The sequence below is a fragment of the mitochondrial genome of Anabas testudineus (genome assembly GCF_900324465.2).
Source record: "Anabas testudineus mitochondrion, complete genome".
Lineage (NCBI taxonomy): Eukaryota > Metazoa > Chordata > Actinopteri > Anabantiformes > Anabantidae > Anabas > Anabas testudineus.
Window position 1 is genome coordinate 1 of NC_024752.1, and position 16,603 is coordinate 16,603.

Below are 16,603 nucleotides of genomic sequence, written 5' to 3' on the forward strand. Positions count from 1 at the left end.
GCTAATGTAGCTTAATCAAAGCATAACACTGAAGATGTTAAGATAAGCCCTGGAAAGCTTCATGGGCACAAAGGCTTGGTCCTGACTTTACTATCAGCTCTAACTAGACTTACACATGCAAGTATCCGCACCCCCGTGAGAATGCCCCACAGTTCCCTGCCCGGAAACAAGGAGCCGGTATCAGGCTCAATACTAACTTTAGCCCATGACACCTTGCTTAGCCACACCCCCAAGGGTACTCAGCAGTGACAAATATTAAGCAATAAGTGAAAACTTGACTTAGTCAAAGTTAAGAGGGCCGGTAAAACTCGTGCCAGCCACCGCGGTTATACGAGAGACCCAAGTTGATAGATAGCGGCGTAAAGAGTGGTTAGGAGGGATAACAAACTAAAGCTGAATACTTTCAAAGCTGTTATACGCTCATGAAAGAAAGAAACCCAACTACGAAAGTGGCTTTACACAATCTGAACCCACGAAAGCTGGGGCACAAACTGGGATTAGATACCCCACTATGCCCAGCCATAAACATTGATAGCCCAGTACACGCTATCCGCCCGGGGACTACGAGCATTAGCTTAAAACCCAAAGGACTTGGCGGTGCTTAAGATCCACCTAGAGGAGCCTGTTCTATAACCGATGCCCCCCGTTTAACCTCACCCTCCCTTGCTTAACCCGCCTATATACCGCCGTCGTCAGCTTACCCTGTGAAGGTCCAATAGTGAGCAAAATTGGCACAGCCCAGAACGTCAGGTCGAGGTGTAGCGTATGAGAGGGGAAGAAATGGGCTACATTCACTGCCCCAGTGAATACGAATAGTACATTGAAATATGTACTTGAAGGAGGATTTAGCAGTAAGCAGAAAGCAGAGCGTTCCGCTGAAACCGGCTCTAAAGCGCGCACACACCGCCCGTCACTCTCCCCGAGCTTCACTCAGGCACATAATTAATAACCTAAAATTGCAAAGGGGAGGCAAGTCGTAACATGGTAAGTGTACCGGAAGGTGCACTTGGAAAAATCGGGGTGTAGCCCAAACAGAAAAGCGTTTCCCTTACACTGAGAAGATACCCGTGCAAATCGGGTCACCCTGATACCAAACAGCTAGCCCCACTAACCAAAAACAACAAACAACTATTAATAACCCCGAACACACTACTACCAACCTAAACAAACCATTTTTCCCCCCGAGTATGGGAGACAGAAAAGGGTCTGTGGAGCAATAGAGAAAGTACCGCAAGGGAACGCTGAAAGAGAAATGAAACAAATCAGTAAAGTTTAAAAAAGCAGAAATTAACCCTCGTACCTTTTGCATCATGATTTAGCCAGAAACATTCAAGCAAAGAGCACTTTAGTTTGCCACCCCGAAACTAAGGGAGCTACTCCAAGACAGCCTATTAATAGGGCAAACCCGTCTCTGTGGCAAAAGAGTGGGAAGAGCTTTGAGTAGAGGTGATAAACCTATCGAACTTAGTTATAGCTGGTTGCCTAAAAAATGAATAGGAGTTCAGCCTCTAGGTTTCTTCCCTCACCCATGCCTTAGCTCGTACAGAACAAAAGAAGCCAAGAGAGTTAATTAAAGGGGGTACAGCCCCTTTAAATCAAGATACAACTTTTTCAGGAGGGTAAAGATTACACTTATTCCAAGGTAAAATGTTCTGGTGGGCCTAAAAGCAGCCATCCAGCAGAAAGCGTTAAAGCTCAGACATTCCCAAAAACCTTTAATCCTAATAATTTTTTCTCAACCCCCAAACACTATTAGGCCATCTCATGCCCCCATGAGAGTGATTATGCTAATATGAGTAATAAGGGAGTTAAGCCTCCCTCCTTGCACAAGTGTAAATCGGAACGAACTAACACCGAACATTACCGGCCCCAAACAAAGAGGGTATTGAACCACAAACAGACAACCAGAAAATTATTCAACACAATACCGTTAACCCCACACTGGTGTGCATTCAAGGAAAGACTAAAAGAAAAAGAAGGAACTCGGCAAACACACGCCTCGCCTGTTTACCAAAAACATCGCCTCTTGTAATCCAAAAATAAGAGGTCCTGCCTGCCCAGTGACTTAGTTCAACGGCCGCGGTATTTTGACCGTGCAAAGGTAGCGCAATCACTTGTCTTTTAAATGAAGACCTGTATGAATGGCAAGACGAGGGCTTAACTGTCTCCTTTTTCAAGTCAATGAAATTGATCTCCCCGTGCAGAAGCGGGGATACTACCATAAGACGAGAAGACCCTATGGAGCTTTAGACACTAAAGCAGCTCTTGTCAATACCCTAAGAATAATTAGACTAAACTTTGGGAACCCTGCTTCAATGTCTTTGGTTGGGGCGACCACGGGGAAGTAAGTAACCCCCGCGCGGAATAAGAGAACATCTCTCGCAACCAAGAGCTTCTGCTCTAAGTAACAGAATATCTGACCATAACGATCCGGTAAGACCGATCAACGGACCGAGTTACCCTAGGGATAACAGCGCAATCCTCTTTTAGAGTTCGTATCGACAAGAGGGTTTACGACCTCGATGTTGGATCAGGACATCCTAATGGTGCAGCCGCTATTAAGGGTTCGTTTGTTCAACGATTAAAGTCCTACGTGATCTGAGTTCAGACCGGAGTAATCCAGGTCAGTTTCTATCTATGTAAATGTTCTTTTCTAGTACGAAAGGACCGAAAAGAAGAGGCCCCTGCCCAAAGCACGCCCCATCCTTAATTAATGAAAACAACTAAATTAAGCAAAAGGACATAACACCTTGTCCAAGATAAAGACAAGTTGGGGTGGCAGAGCCCGGCCATTGCAAAAGACCTAAGCCCTTTCCACAGAGGTTCAAATCCTCTCCTTAACTATGATTTCGACATCAATAACGCATATCATCAACCCCGTAGCTTTCATCGTCCCCATCTTACTAGCCGTTGCCTTCCTCACACTTCTTGAACGAAAAGTATTAGGGTACATACAACTTCGTAAAGGCCCAAACGTTGTAGGCCCTTACGGCCTACTTCAACCATTTGCCGACGGAATAAAACTATTCACCAAAGAGCCCGTCCGCCCGTCGACCTCCTCTCCTATCCTATTTCTACTATCCCCAACACTCGCTCTAACCATTGCACTTACCCTATGAGCCCCCATTCCCCTTCCGTACCCAGTAGCAGACCTAAACCTCACTATTCTATTCATTCTAGCATTATCTAGCCTAGCAGTCTACTCAACCCTAGGCTCAGGTTGAGCTTCCAATTCAAAATATGCCCTAATTGGCGCACTTCGCGCCGTAGCTCAGACCATCTCCTACGAAGTTAGTCTTGGCCTTATCCTCCTCAATGCTATTATTCTAACTGGAGGCTTTACCTTACAAGCTTTCAACATTACCCAAGAAAGCATCTGATTGATCCTACCAGCCTGGCCACTAGCCGCAATATGGTACATTTCCACCCTAGCAGAAACCAACCGAGCCCCCTTTGACCTCACCGAAGGAGAATCAGAACTGGTTTCAGGATTTAACGTAGAATATGCTGGAGGCCCTTTCGCCTTATTTTTCCTAGCAGAATACACTAACATCCTACTCATAAATACACTCTCCACAATCCTATTTCTAGGGGCTTCTCACACACCCACATTCCCAGAATTGAGCGCAATCACCCTTATAACCAAAGCGGCTCTCCTTTCAATTCTTTTCCTGTGGATCCGGGCGTCGTACCCCCGATTTCGGTACGACCAGCTTATGCATCTAACCTGAAAAAACTTCCTTCCTATTACCCTAGCAATGGTAATCTGGAACCTTGCCCTACCAACTGCGTTTGCAGGGCTACCCCCCCAACTTTAGACGAGGAACTGTGCCTGAAATAAAGGACCACTTTGATGTAGTGGATAATGTGGGTTAAAATCCCCCCAGCTCCTTAGGAAAAAGGGGCTCGAACCCTTTCTGAAGAGATCAAAACTCTTAGTGCTTCCACTACACTACTTCCTAGTAAAGTCAGCTAAACAAGCTCTCGGGCCCATACCCCGACAATGAGGGTGAAACCCCTTCCTTTACTAATGAACCCATACGTCTTATTCTTCCTCCTTTTTGGACTAGGTCTTGGCACAACAACTACCTTTGCAAGCTCACACTGGCTCCTTGCCTGAATGGGCCTCGAAATTAACACCCTGGCCATTCTTCCCCTAATAACTCAAGACCACCACCCCCGAGCAGTTGAAGCAGCCACTAAGTATTTTCTCACACAAGCCACCGCTGCCGCCATGATCCTTTTTGGAAGCACAACTAATGCTTGGTTAACGGGACAATGGGATATTCAACAAGCAATTCACCCCCTCCCTGCCACAATAGTCATACTTGGCCTAGCACTCAAGATCGGCCTAGCCCCTATACACTCCTGATTACCAGAGGTACTTCAAGGCCTTAACCTTACCACAGGCCTAATCCTATCAACATGACAAAAACTCGCCCCCTTCGCCCTCCTACTTCAGTTCCAAACAACTAGCACCAGCCTCCTCATTGCCCTAGGATTAGCATCTACACTAATCGGAGGATGAGGCGGACTAAATCAAACTCAACTCCGAAAAATCCTCGCATACTCCTCAATCGCCCACCTCGGCTGAATAGCCCTTATTCTCCCCTTTTTTCCCTCCCTTACTCTGCTCACTTTAATTATATACCTAATTATAACCCTATCAATATTCCTCGCATTCAAATTAAATAAATCAACCAACATCAACACACTTGCGCTTTCTTGGGCAAAAACTCCCGCACTAACAGCCTTGGCCCCCCTTATACTCCTATCACTAGGAGGGCTCCCGCCACTTACAGGATTCATGCCAAAATGACTAATCCTGCAAGAATTAACTAAACAAGAACTTGCACCAGCGGCCACAATAGCCGCACTAACCGCCCTCCTTAGCCTGTATTTCTACCTCCGCCTATCATACGCAATAACTTTAACCACGTCCCCCAACAACACAGCTGGAATCACACCATGACGACTCCCCTCCACCCAGTCTACCCTACCCCTGGCTATTGCTGCCACCACCTCTCTCCTCCTTCTCCCCCTCACCCCAGCCATAACAGCCCTCCTAAAGCTTTAAGAGACTTAGGATAACGAGCAGACCAAAGGCCTTCAAAGCCTTAAGTGGAAGTGAAAATCTTCCAGTCTCTGATAAGACTTGCAGGATACTACCCTACATCTCCTGCATGCAAAGCAGACACTTTAATTAAGCTAAAGCCCTTCTAGACAGGCAGGCCTCGATCCTACAAGCTCTTAGTTAACAGCTAAGCGCCCTAACCAGCGAGCATCCATCTACCTCTCCCCGCCCGCCTTAAAAAGGGCGGGGAAAGCCCAGGCAGGTAAGTAGCCTGCTACCTAAGATTTGCAATCTTATATGTCTTGACACCCCAGGGCCTGGCAAGAAGAGGAATCAAACCTCTGTCTACGGGGCTACAATCCGCCGCTTAAAACTCAGCCATCCTACCTGTGGCAATTACACGTTGACTCTTCTCGACAAATCACAAAGATATCGGCACCCTCTATTTAGTCTTTGGTGCTTGGGCTGGGATGGTGGGCACCGCTTTAAGCCTTCTAATTCGGGCTGAGCTAAGCCAACCAGGCTCCCTTCTAGGTGACGACCAGATTTTTAATGTAGTCGTCACAGCACACGCTTTCGTAATGATTTTCTTTATAGTAATGCCGATGATAATCGGAGGCTTCGGAAACTGACTTGTGCCCCTAATAATTGGCGCACCAGATATGGCTTTCCCGCGAATAAACAACATAAGCTTCTGACTCCTTCCACCCTCCTTCCTCCTTCTCCTTGCCTCCGCTGCGGTAGAAGCCGGTGCAGGAACAGGTTGAACTGTTTATCCCCCTTTAGCCAGCAACCTAGCCCACGCAGGAGCATCTGTTGATCTAACCATCTTTTCCTTACACTTAGCCGGAGTTTCTTCTATCTTAGGTGCAATTAACTTCATTACAACTATCATTAATATGAAACCTCCTGCCGCTTCTCAATATCAAACACCCCTATTTGTCTGATCTGTTCTTATTACCGCTGTTCTTCTTCTCCTTTCTCTTCCCGTCCTTGCTGCTGGGATTACTATACTTCTCACAGATCGAAATCTAAACACCTCCTTTTTTGACCCAGCAGGTGGGGGGGATCCCATCCTTTACCAACACTTGTTTTGATTTTTTGGTCACCCAGAGGTGTACATTTTAATCCTTCCAGGTTTCGGAATAATCTCCCACATTGTAGCCTACTATGCAGGCAAAAAAGAACCTTTCGGCTACATAGGAATGGTGTGGGCAATAATGGCCATCGGTTTACTAGGATTTATTGTTTGAGCACACCACATGTTCACAGTAGGAATAGACGTCGACACCCGGGCCTACTTTACATCAGCCACTATAATTATCGCTATCCCGACAGGTGTAAAAGTATTCAGCTGGCTTGCCACACTTCATGGGGGGGCAGTAAAATGAGATACCCCTCTTTTATGAGCCCTCGGCTTTATTTTCCTTTTTACAGTAGGCGGGCTGACAGGAATTGTCCTCGCAAATTCCTCCCTAGACATTGTTCTGCATGACACCTACTACGTAGTAGCCCACTTCCACTACGTCCTCTCCATAGGAGCTGTATTTGCTATTTTAGCAGGTTTCGTTCACTGATTCCCCCTTTTCTCAGGCTATACCCTTCATGAAACATGAACAAAAATCCACTTCACTGTGATATTCATCGGGGTTAACTTAACCTTCTTCCCACAACACTTCCTTGGGCTAGCAGGAATACCTCGACGATACTCAGACTACCCTGACGCCTACACACTATGAAATACAATTTCTTCTATTGGATCCTTAGTATCCCTTGTAGCAGTAATTATATTCCTCTTTATTATTTGAGAAGCATTCGTTGCCAAACGTGAAGTACTTTCCGTAGAAATAACTGCCACAAACGTAGAGTGACTTCACGGCTGCCCTCCACCATACCACACATTCGAAGAACCCGCTTTCGTTCAAGTTCAGCCTTACCGACCATACTAACGAGAAAGGAAGGAGTCGAACCCCCATACACTGGTTTCAAGCCAGTAACATAACCGCTCTGTCACTTTCTTCTAAGACACTAGTAAAACATTATTACACTGCCTTGTCGAGGCAGAATTGCGGGTTTAATTCCCACGTGTCTTATATAATGGCACACCCCTCACAACTAGGATTTCAAGATGCAGCTTCACCCGTAATAGAAGAACTCCTTCACTTCCACGACCACGCTCTAATAATTCTTTTCCTAATTAGCACTTTGGTTCTTTACATTATTGTGGCCATAGTGACCACTAAATTAACTAACAAAGACCTCTTAGACTCCCAAGAGATCGAAATAATCTGAACCCTTCTCCCTGCGATTATTCTTATTCTAATTGCACTACCATCTCTACGAATTTTATACCTCATGGATGAGATCAATGACCCCCACCTTACAATTAAAACTGTCGGGCACCAATGATACTGAAGCTATGAATACACGGATTATGAAAACCTTGAATTCGACTCTTACATAATCCCGACACAAGACCTGGCTCCTGGCCAATTCCGCCTTTTAGAGGCAGATCACCGAATAGTCCTTCCCATCGACTCCCCAGTTCGAACCCTCATCACTGCGGACGACGTCCTTCACTCATGAGCAGTCCCATCCTTAGGTATCAAACTAGACGCAATCCCCGGTCGCCTAAACCAAACAGCCTTCATTGTCTCCCGACCCGGGATCTATTATGGACAATGCTCTGAAATCTGCGGCGCTAACCACAGCTTCATACCTATCGTAGTAGAAGCAGTCCCTTTAAAACACTTTGAAGACTGATCCTACATAATAATTAAAGACGCCTCACTAAGACGCCATTATGGTCATGGCGTTAGCCTTTTAAGCTAAAACATGGTGCCTACCGAACACCCTTAGTGGCATGCCCCAGCTCAACCCAGCCCCCTGACTCCTCATCTTACTTTTCTCTTGACTAGTCTTTTTAACTATTATTCCTCAAAAAGTCTTAGCCCATACATTCCCCAACGATCCCGCCCCAAAAACCTCAAAAACCTTTAAAATAGAAACCTGAAACTGACCATGATACTAAGCTTCTTTGACCAATTTGCTAGCCCTATTTTCCTGGGGGTCCCACTAATTGCATTGGCCCTAGCCCTCCCCTGAATTCTCTTCCCCACCCCAACAGCCCGCTGACTAAATAACCGATTACTGACTATTCAGGGTCGCTTTATAAACCGCTTCACCAATCAACTTCTCCTCCCTATAAACCCAGGGGGGCACAAGTGAGCGCTCCTATTCACCTCCTTAATACTCTTTCTTATGACCCTTAATATGCTTGGCCTCTTACCATACACCTTTACTCCAACCACACAACTCTCCCTTAACATGGCATTCGCAGTTCCTCTATGACTTGCAACCGTAATCATTGGCATGCGAAACCAACCAACTCACGCACTAGGCCACCTCCTCCCAGAAGGGACACCAGCCCCCCTGATCCCTGTCCTTATTATCATCGAAACAATCAGCTTACTCATTCGCCCCCTTGCCCTGGGCGTACGACTAACAGCCAACCTCACAGCTGGCCATCTCCTGATTCAACTAATCGCCACAGCTGCATTCGTCCTTCTCCCACTAATACCAGCTGTGGCGATCCTAACAGCCACTTTATTATTCCTCCTTACACTTCTAGAAGTAGCCGTAGCCATAATTCAAGCCTATGTCTTTGTACTTCTTCTGAGCCTTTATCTACAGGAAAACGTCTAATGGCCCACCAAGCACACGCATATCACATAGTCGACCCCAGCCCCTGACCTCTAACAGGCGCAATTGCTGCCCTTCTAATGACGTCAGGCCTTGCAATCTGATTCCATTTCCACTCCATCTCTCTAATAACTCTAGGACTAATTCTTATACTTCTAACTATATACCAATGATGACGTGATATCGTCCGAGAAGGAACATATCAAGGACACCACACACCCCCAGTCCAAAAGGGACTTCGATACGGAATAATTCTGTTTATCACCTCAGAGGTCTTCTTTTTCCTAGGATTTTTCTGAGCTTTCTACCACTCAAGCCTTGCACCAACACCGGAACTAGGAGGAACCTGACCCCCCGCAGGCATTACCCCTCTAGACCCGTTTGAGGTCCCTCTGCTCAACACAGCAGTCCTCCTAGCATCAGGTGTAACGGTAACCTGAGCCCACCACAGCATTATAGAAGGTAATCGAAAACAGGCAATTCAATCCCTAACACTAACAATTATCCTAGGGCTTTACTTCACCTTTCTTCAAGCCATGGAATACTTTGAAGCCCCCTTCACAATTGCAGATGGCGTTTACGGCTCCACATTCTTCGTAGCCACAGGATTCCACGGCCTCCACGTTATCATCGGCTCATCCTTCCTGGCCATTTGCCTCCTTCGCCAAATTCTCCACCACTTTACATCCAACCATCACTTCGGCTTTGAAGCAGCCGCCTGATACTGACACTTTGTAGATGTTGTCTGACTATTCCTTTATATCTCTATTTACTGATGAGGATCATAATCTTTCTAGTATTTAAGGGAAGTATAAGTGAATTCCAATCACTTGGTCTTGGTTAAACTCCAGGGAAAGATAATGAACCTTCTCCCCACAATTGCAATAATTACTGCCTCACTCTCGATTGTCCTAACTATTATCTCATTCTGACTCCCCCAGATAAGCCCAGACTATGAGAAACTCTCACCCTATGAATGCGGCTTTGACCCCCTTGGCACAGCCCGCCTGCCTTTCTCCCTTCGCTTCTTTCTCGTAGCTATCCTTTTCCTTCTCTTTGACCTGGAAATTGCCCTCTTACTCCCCCTCCCCTGAGGAGACCAACTAAGCTCCCCCCTACTAACCTTCTTCTGAGCCCTAACTATTCTTGTCCTTTTAGCCCTTGGCCTGATTTATGAATGAATCCAGGGGGGCCTAGAGTGAGCCGAATAGGCAATTAGTTTAAAAAAAACGTTTGATTTCGGCTCAAAAACTTGTGGTTAAAATCCACGACTACCTAATGACCCCCGCTCACTTCGCCTTCTCATCAACTTTCATATTGGGCCTCTCCGGTCTAGCATTTTACCGAACCCACCTCCTCTCAGCACTTATCTGCTTAGAAGGTATAATACTATCATTATTTATTGCACTTTCTCTATGGGCTCTACAACTAGACTCTACTAGCTTCTCAGCAGCCCCAATGCTACTACTCGCTTTCTCGGCCTGTGAAGCCAGCGCAGGGCTCGCCTTACTAGTAGCCACCGCTCGCACCCATGGAACTGACCGACTACAAAGCTTGAACCTCCTACAATGCTAAAAATTATTGTCCCGACCCTCATGCTGATCCCCACTGCCTGACTTTCACCTGCCAAATGACTTTGACCAACGACCCTCGCCCACAGCCTAATCATCGCACTATTTAGCCTCTCCTGACTAGAAAACCTGTCAGAAACCGGCTGAACCTCCCTCAACCTCTATATAGGAACTGACCCCCTTTCCACCCCCCTACTAGTCCTCACTTGCTGACTTCTTCCATTAATAATCCTTGCCAGCCAAAACCACACCTCCGCCGAACCCATAAACCGACAACGAACCTATATCACACTCCTAACATCCCTCCAACTATTCTTAATCATAGCTTTTAGCGCCACAGAAATTATTTTATTCTACATCATATTTGAAGCCACACTAATCCCCACCCTAATAATCATTACCCGCTGAGGAAGCCAAGCAGAACGATTAAACGCAGGGTCATATTTCTTATTTTATACCCTTGCAGGCTCCCTCCCCCTCCTGGTCGCCCTTCTTATTCTCCAAAATAACACAGGCACTCTTTCTCTTCTCACCCTCCACTACTCAAACGCATTAACACTATCATCCTATGCAGACAAAATCTGATGAGCGGGCTGTCTACTCGCCTTCCTAGTAAAAATACCACTATATGGAGTACATCTCTGACTCCCCAAAGCACACGTCGAAGCCCCCATTGCAGGGTCAATAGTACTTGCCGCCGTACTCCTAAAGCTAGGAGGATATGGCATAATGCGAATTATAGTGATACTAGAGCCCCTGACAAAAGAACTGTGCTACCCATTTATTATTCTAGCCCTCTGAGGTATTGTCATAACAGGCTCAATCTGCCTCCGACAAACAGACCTAAAATCCCTAATTGCTTACTCCTCTGTCAGCCACATAGGCCTAGTGACAGGGGGTATTCTTATTCAAACCCCCTGAGGCTTCACCGGAGCATTGATCCTAATAATCGCCCACGGACTAACATCCTCAGCCCTATTCTGCTTAGCCAATACTAACTATGAACGAACCCACAGCCGAACAATACTCTTAGCACGAGGCCTACAAACGATCTTCCCCCTAATAGCAACCTGATGACTCATTGCAAGCCTCGCCAATTTAGCCCTCCCACCCCTACCTAATCTTATGGGGGAGCTAGTAATCATCATCTCCTTATTTAACTGATCCTGATGGACCATCGCACTCACAGGCACTGGAACCTTAATCACCGCCGCCTACTCCCTCTACATATTCCTGATAACCCAACGAGGCCCCGCCCCAGCACACGTTATCTCCCTAGACCCCACCCACTCCCGAGAACACCTATTAATAACACTCCACCTTCTACCCCTGACACTCCTTATTCTCAAACCTGAATTAATCTGAGGATGAGCCTTTTGTAGATATAGTTTAACAAAAACATTAGATTGTGATTCTAAAAACAAAGGTTAAACCCCTTTTATCCACCGAGAGAGGCTAGCCAGCAATGAAAACTGCTAATCTTCACTTCCTTGGTTGAACCCCGGGGCTCACTCGCAATGCTTCTAAAGGATAACAGCTAATCCGTTGGTCTTAGGAACCAAAAACTCTTGGTGCAAATCCAAGTAGCAGCTATGCTACACGCCTCAATAACCATAATATCAACTCTTACTTTAACCCTGGCAGTACTCACATACCCCCTCCTGTCTGCCCTATTCCCAGAATCTAATACCTCTTCTCCGCTATACACCCGAGTCAAAACAGCAATTAAACTGGCTTTCTCCGTCAGCATCTTTCCCTTGATCTTTTTCCTTGATCAAGGAACCGAAGAAGTTGCGACAACCTGTGTCTGAATAAACATCCTAACATTCGACACCAACGTGAGCCTAAAATTTGATTACTACTCCACCTTTTTCCTCCCAATTGCCCTATACGTTACTTGGTCCATTTTAGAATTTGCCTCTTGATACATACACTCAGACCCCAACATCAACCGATTTTTCAAATACCTCCTAACCTTTCTAGTCGCAATAATCATTCTCGTAACAGCAAACAACATATTCCAATTCTTTATTGGATGGGAGGGAGTGGGAATCATATCTTTCCTCCTGATCGGATGATGATACGGACGCTCAGACGCAAACACCGCTGCCTTACAGGCAGTAATTTACAACCGAGTGGGAGATATCGGCTTAATTTTCGCAATAGCATGATTCGCTATTAAACTGAATTCATGAGAGATACCACAAATCTTTACAACCGCACAAAGCCTCAACATTACCCTCCCACTAATTGCCCTTATCGTAGCTGCCACGGGGAAGTCAGCACAATTTGGTTTACACCCCTGACTGCCTGCCGCCATAGAAGGCCCGACCCCCGTTTCCGCCCTACTACACTCAAGCACTATAGTTGTTGCCGGAATTTTCCTACTGGTCCGAATAAGCCCTCTCATAGAAGACAGCCCCACTGCACTAACAATCTGCCTATGTTTAGGAGCACTAACCACCTTCTTCACTGCCACCTGCGCTATCACACAAAATGATATCAAAAAAATCGTAGCATTCTCAACATCCAGCCAACTCGGATTAATAATAGTAGCAATTGGACTCAACCAACCCCAACTAGCCTTCCTCCACATTTGCACCCACGCTTTCTTCAAGGCAATGTTATTCCTCTGCGCCGGATCAATTATCCACAGCCTAAATGACGAACAGGACATTCGAAAAATAGGTGGTATACACAACCTCACCCCCTTCACATCCTCTTGCTTAACCCTAGGAAGCCTTGCCCTCATAGGCACCCCTTTCCTGGCAGGCTTTTTCTCAAAAGACGCTATCATCGAAGCACTAAACACATCATACTTAAACGCCTGAGCCCTAACTCTAACACTTATCGCCACCTCCTTTACAGCTGTCTATAGCCTCCGACTAGTCTTCTTCGTCTCCATGGGAAATCCCCGCTTCACGCCCCTCTCCCCCATTAACGAAAACAACCCAACAGTAATTAATCCCCTTAAACGCCTAGCCTGGGGGAGCATCATTGCCGGCTTGCTAATCACCTCCTTCCTAACCCCCTTGAAAACACCAGTCATAACTATACCTCCTACAATTAAAATAGCTGCAATCCTAGTAACAATCGCCGGCTTCCTTGTTGCCCTAGATCTCGCATCCCTTACTAGTAAACAATTAAAACCCATCCCCCAACTTCCAACGCACCACTTCTCGAACATACTAGGCTTCTTTCCAACAGTTATCCACCGACTCGCCCCTAAACTTGCCCTCATTTTAGGACAAACTATTGCCAGCCAAATAATCGACCAAACCTGGCTAGAAAAAACAGGTCCTAAAGCCGTCGCCTTAATCAACCGCCCCCTTATCACCAAAATCAGCAATATCCAACGAGGCCTAATTAAAACATACATCACCCTATTTATCTTTACCCTAATCCTCGCTCTCCTTATTGTTCTCTACTAGACAGCCCGAAGTGCCCCTCGACTTAAACCCCGAGTGAGCTCCAGCACCACAAAAAGTGTGAGTAACAATACTCACACGCTAATAACCAACATACTGCTGCCAGAAGAGTACATCAAAGCCACACCACCAGTATCCCCTCAAATTACAGAAAACTCAGATAACTCATTCACTGGCACCCAGGAAAACTCATATCATTCCCCCCGAAACATCCAAAAGGCCACGCCCACACTCACCACATAGGCCACAACTAACACCGCAACATAACGATTCCCCCACCCCTCAGGATAAGGCTCTGCAGCTAAAGCTGCAGAATAAGCAAAAACAACAAGCATTCCGCCCAAATAAATTAAAAACAGGACCAAAGATAAAAAGGACCCCCCATGCCCTGCCAACACCCCACACCCCATCCCTGCAGCCACCACCAGCCCCAACGCTGCAAAAAAGGGAGAAGGGTTAGAAGCAACAGAAATTAATCCCGCTACTAATCCAACCAAGCACAATAGTATTATATACGTCATAAATTCTTGCCAGGACTTTAACCAGGAATAACGACTTGAAAAACCACCGTTATTATTTAACTACAAGAACATGAATACATCCAAAAACCACCGTTATTATTTAACTACAAGAACATGAATACATCCAAAAACCACCGTTATTATTTAACTACAAGAACATGAATACATCCAAAAACCACCGTTATTATTTAACTACAAGAACATGGCTAACATCCGAAAAACCCACCCATTAGTTAAAATCGCAAACGACGCCTTAATTGACCTACCCGCCCCAGTCAACATCTCTGCCTGATGAAACTTTGGCTCTCTCCTAGGACTTTGCCTAGGTGCCCAGATCGTCACAGGTTTATTCCTTGCAATACACTATGCGGCAGACACCACAACAGCCTTCTCATCTGTAGCCCATATCTGTCGAGACGTAAACTACGGCTGACTCATCCGAAACCTTCATGCCAACGGCGCATCCTTTTTCTTCATCTGCATCTACCTCCACATTGGACGAGGTCTTTATTACGGCTCTTACCTATACAAAGAAACATGGAACACCGGGGTTATTCTTTTACTCCTAGTTATAATGACTGCTTTCGTAGGCTACGTCCTCCCCTGAGGACAAATGTCCTTCTGAGGTGCCACTGTCATCACCAACCTTCTCTCAGCCATCCCCTATGTCGGAAACACTCTTGTTCAATGAATCTGGGGGGGCTTCTCGGTAGACAATGCCACCCTCACCCGGTTCTTCGCCTTCCATTTTATCCTCCCTTTCATCATTACAGCAGTTGTCATTATCCACCTCCTCTTCCTTCACGAAACAGGCTCAAACAACCCAGTTGGCCTAAACCCAAATGTAGACAAAATCCCCTTCCACCCCTACTTCTCGCTTAAAGATATCCTGGGTTTCGTAACAGTCCTCACTGCTTTAATCACTTTATCACTTTTCTCCCCCAACCTCTTAGGAGACCCTGACAATTTCACACCTGCCAACCCCCTAGTCACACCCCCGCACATTAAACCCGAATGGTACTTCTTATTTGCTTACGCCATCCTCCGATCCATCCCTAATAAACTAGGAGGAGTGATCGCCCTCTTAGCGTCCATCCTTGTCCTAATAGCCGTCCCATTCCTCCACACATGCAAACAACGAAGTCTAACTTTCCGACCATTATCACAACTTATCTTCTGAACTCTAGTAGCAGACGTTTTTGTACTTACCTGAATTGGCGGGATACCTGTAGAAAGTCCATATATCGTCATCGGACAAATCGCATCAGCTCTCTACTTCTTAATCTTCCTAGTCCTAATACCATTAGCAGGCTGGGCCGAAAATAAGCTCTTCTTCAATAAATAAAGCATTAGTAGCTCAGTGTTAGAGCATCGGTCTTGTAAACCGGTTGCGGAGGTTAGAATCCTCCCTATTGCTCAAAGAAAAGAGATTTTAACTCCCGCCCCTGACTCCCAAAGCCAGGATTCTAAATTAAACTATTCTTTGTAATTCAAATACATATATGTATTTACACCATATATTTAGTTGAACCATATATCAATGACATCAAGGACATAACTTATTAATCAACATAACAATTATTACACCCCTCATTCATCAACATTTATACTTAAGTTGACATAAACCATTGATTGTAGAGTTACATAACTGATCTAGTAATAGGCGAAATTTAAGACCGACCATAATTATTCATGGTCAATGATATACCAAGATTTGACATCCCGTCGAATTACCCATACAGCCCAATAAGAGACCACCTAAAGTGATACTCTAATGCATACTCTTCTTGATGGTCAGGGACAGTAATTGTGGGGGTTTCACTTAGTGAATTATTCCTGGCATTTGGTTCCTATTTCAGGTCCATCTATTGGCTGCTCCCCATACTTTCCTTGACGCTGGCATAAGTTGTTGGTGGAGTTCATTCTATTCAACTCCCCTCATGCCGAGCGTTCACTCCACAGGCGCTAGGTTATTTTTTTCTCTTTTACCTTTCATCTGGCATTTCACAGTGCATACAAAAACATCTAGTCAAGGTTGAACATTCCCTTGAACAAGCACATGTTGTGAGTGGTGTAAAGATATTACTCAAGAATTACATACTTGGATATCAAGAGCATAATAAGAAAATATTACTCCTAAAATTCCCAAGATACACCCCCTCGGCTTTTGAGCGTAAACCCCCCCTTCCCCCCCACACTCCTGGAATCACTAACACTCTTGCAAACCCCCCGGAAACAAGAAAATTCCTGATAGCATGGTTATAACTTAAAAATTCTGCTTATTTACATTATTATAATATTGCACAC

General features: G+C 45.6%; 13 protein-coding genes across 13 annotated transcripts, besides 25 other annotated features; 12 read left to right on the forward strand and 1 right to left on the reverse strand. All coding sequences in view use genetic code 2, as the record gives it.

Moving 5' to 3' along the window:
* Positions 1 to 68, forward strand: a tRNA (tRNA-Phe).
* Positions 69 to 1,016, forward strand: an rRNA (s-rRNA).
* Positions 1,017 to 1,088, forward strand: a tRNA (tRNA-Val).
* Positions 1,089 to 1,091: 3 nt separating this feature from the next.
* Positions 1,092 to 2,744, forward strand: an rRNA (l-rRNA).
* A 25-nt stretch (positions 2,745 to 2,769) lies between these two features.
* Positions 2,770 to 2,843, forward strand: a tRNA (tRNA-Leu).
* On the forward strand, positions 2,844 to 3,818 carry ND1 (NADH dehydrogenase subunit 1). The gene has a single exon. It carries the CDS (start codon positions 2,844 to 2,846, stop codon positions 3,816 to 3,818), a length of 975 nt encoding a protein of 324 aa, YP_009054544.1.
* A 4-nt stretch (positions 3,819 to 3,822) lies between these two features.
* Positions 3,823 to 3,892, forward strand: a tRNA (tRNA-Ile).
* Positions 3,892 to 3,962, reverse strand: a tRNA (tRNA-Gln).
* Positions 3,962 to 4,030, forward strand: a tRNA (tRNA-Met).
* ND2 (NADH dehydrogenase subunit 2) lies at positions 4,031 to 5,076 on the forward strand. Its single transcript has one exon. A coding segment is annotated over exon 1 (1,046 nt).
* Positions 5,077 to 5,148, forward strand: a tRNA (tRNA-Trp).
* Position 5,149: 1 nt separating this feature from the next.
* Positions 5,150 to 5,219, reverse strand: a tRNA (tRNA-Ala).
* Positions 5,220 to 5,292, reverse strand: a tRNA (tRNA-Asn).
* A 42-nt stretch (positions 5,293 to 5,334) lies between these two features.
* Positions 5,335 to 5,409, reverse strand: a tRNA (tRNA-Cys).
* Positions 5,393 to 5,462, reverse strand: a tRNA (tRNA-Tyr).
* Position 5,463: 1 nt separating this feature from the next.
* Positions 5,464 to 7,023, forward strand: COX1 (cytochrome c oxidase subunit I). Its single transcript has one exon. It carries the CDS (start codon positions 5,464 to 5,466, stop codon positions 7,021 to 7,023), a length of 1,560 nt encoding a protein of 519 aa, YP_009054546.1.
* Positions 7,024 to 7,094, reverse strand: a tRNA (tRNA-Ser).
* A 2-nt stretch (positions 7,095 to 7,096) lies between these two features.
* Positions 7,097 to 7,166, forward strand: a tRNA (tRNA-Asp).
* Positions 7,167 to 7,171: 5 nt separating this feature from the next.
* COX2 (cytochrome c oxidase subunit II) lies at positions 7,172 to 7,862 on the forward strand. Its single transcript has one exon. A coding segment is annotated over exon 1 (691 nt).
* A 10-nt stretch (positions 7,863 to 7,872) lies between these two features.
* Positions 7,873 to 7,933, forward strand: a tRNA (tRNA-Lys).
* Positions 7,934 to 7,937: 4 nt separating this feature from the next.
* On the forward strand, positions 7,938 to 8,105 carry ATP8 (ATP synthase F0 subunit 8). The gene has a single exon. The coding sequence runs from the start codon at positions 7,938 to 7,940 to the stop codon at positions 8,103 to 8,105; it is 168 nt and encodes a 55-aa protein (YP_009054548.1).
* On the forward strand, positions 8,096 to 8,778 carry ATP6 (ATP synthase F0 subunit 6). The gene has a single exon. A coding segment is annotated over exon 1 (683 nt).
* On the forward strand, positions 8,779 to 9,563 carry COX3 (cytochrome c oxidase subunit III). The gene has a single exon. A coding segment is annotated over exon 1 (785 nt).
* Positions 9,564 to 9,636, forward strand: a tRNA (tRNA-Gly).
* ND3 (NADH dehydrogenase subunit 3) lies at positions 9,637 to 9,985 on the forward strand. The gene has a single exon. A coding segment is annotated over exon 1 (349 nt).
* Positions 9,986 to 10,054, forward strand: a tRNA (tRNA-Arg).
* ND4L (NADH dehydrogenase subunit 4L) lies at positions 10,055 to 10,351 on the forward strand. The gene has a single exon. It carries the CDS (start codon positions 10,055 to 10,057, stop codon positions 10,349 to 10,351), a length of 297 nt encoding a protein of 98 aa, YP_009054552.1.
* On the forward strand, positions 10,345 to 11,725 carry ND4 (NADH dehydrogenase subunit 4). The gene has a single exon. A coding segment is annotated over exon 1 (1,381 nt).
* Positions 11,726 to 11,794, forward strand: a tRNA (tRNA-His).
* Positions 11,795 to 11,862, forward strand: a tRNA (tRNA-Ser).
* Positions 11,863 to 11,866: 4 nt separating this feature from the next.
* Positions 11,867 to 11,939, forward strand: a tRNA (tRNA-Leu).
* On the forward strand, positions 11,940 to 13,778 carry ND5 (NADH dehydrogenase subunit 5). Its single transcript has one exon. It carries the CDS (start codon positions 11,940 to 11,942, stop codon positions 13,776 to 13,778), a length of 1,839 nt encoding a protein of 612 aa, YP_009054554.1.
* ND6 (NADH dehydrogenase subunit 6) lies at positions 13,775 to 14,296 on the reverse strand. Its single transcript has one exon. The coding sequence runs from the start codon at positions 14,294 to 14,296 to the stop codon at positions 13,775 to 13,777; it is 522 nt and encodes a 173-aa protein (YP_009054555.1).
* Position 14,297: 1 nt separating this feature from the next.
* Positions 14,298 to 14,366, reverse strand: a tRNA (tRNA-Glu).
* A 132-nt stretch (positions 14,367 to 14,498) lies between these two features.
* Positions 14,499 to 15,641, forward strand: CYTB (cytochrome b). Its single transcript has one exon. It carries the CDS (start codon positions 14,499 to 14,501, stop codon positions 15,639 to 15,641), a length of 1,143 nt encoding a protein of 380 aa, YP_009054556.1.
* A 1-nt stretch (position 15,642) lies between these two features.
* Positions 15,643 to 15,713, forward strand: a tRNA (tRNA-Thr).
* Positions 15,713 to 15,782, reverse strand: a tRNA (tRNA-Pro).
* Positions 15,783 to 16,603: a D loop (control region).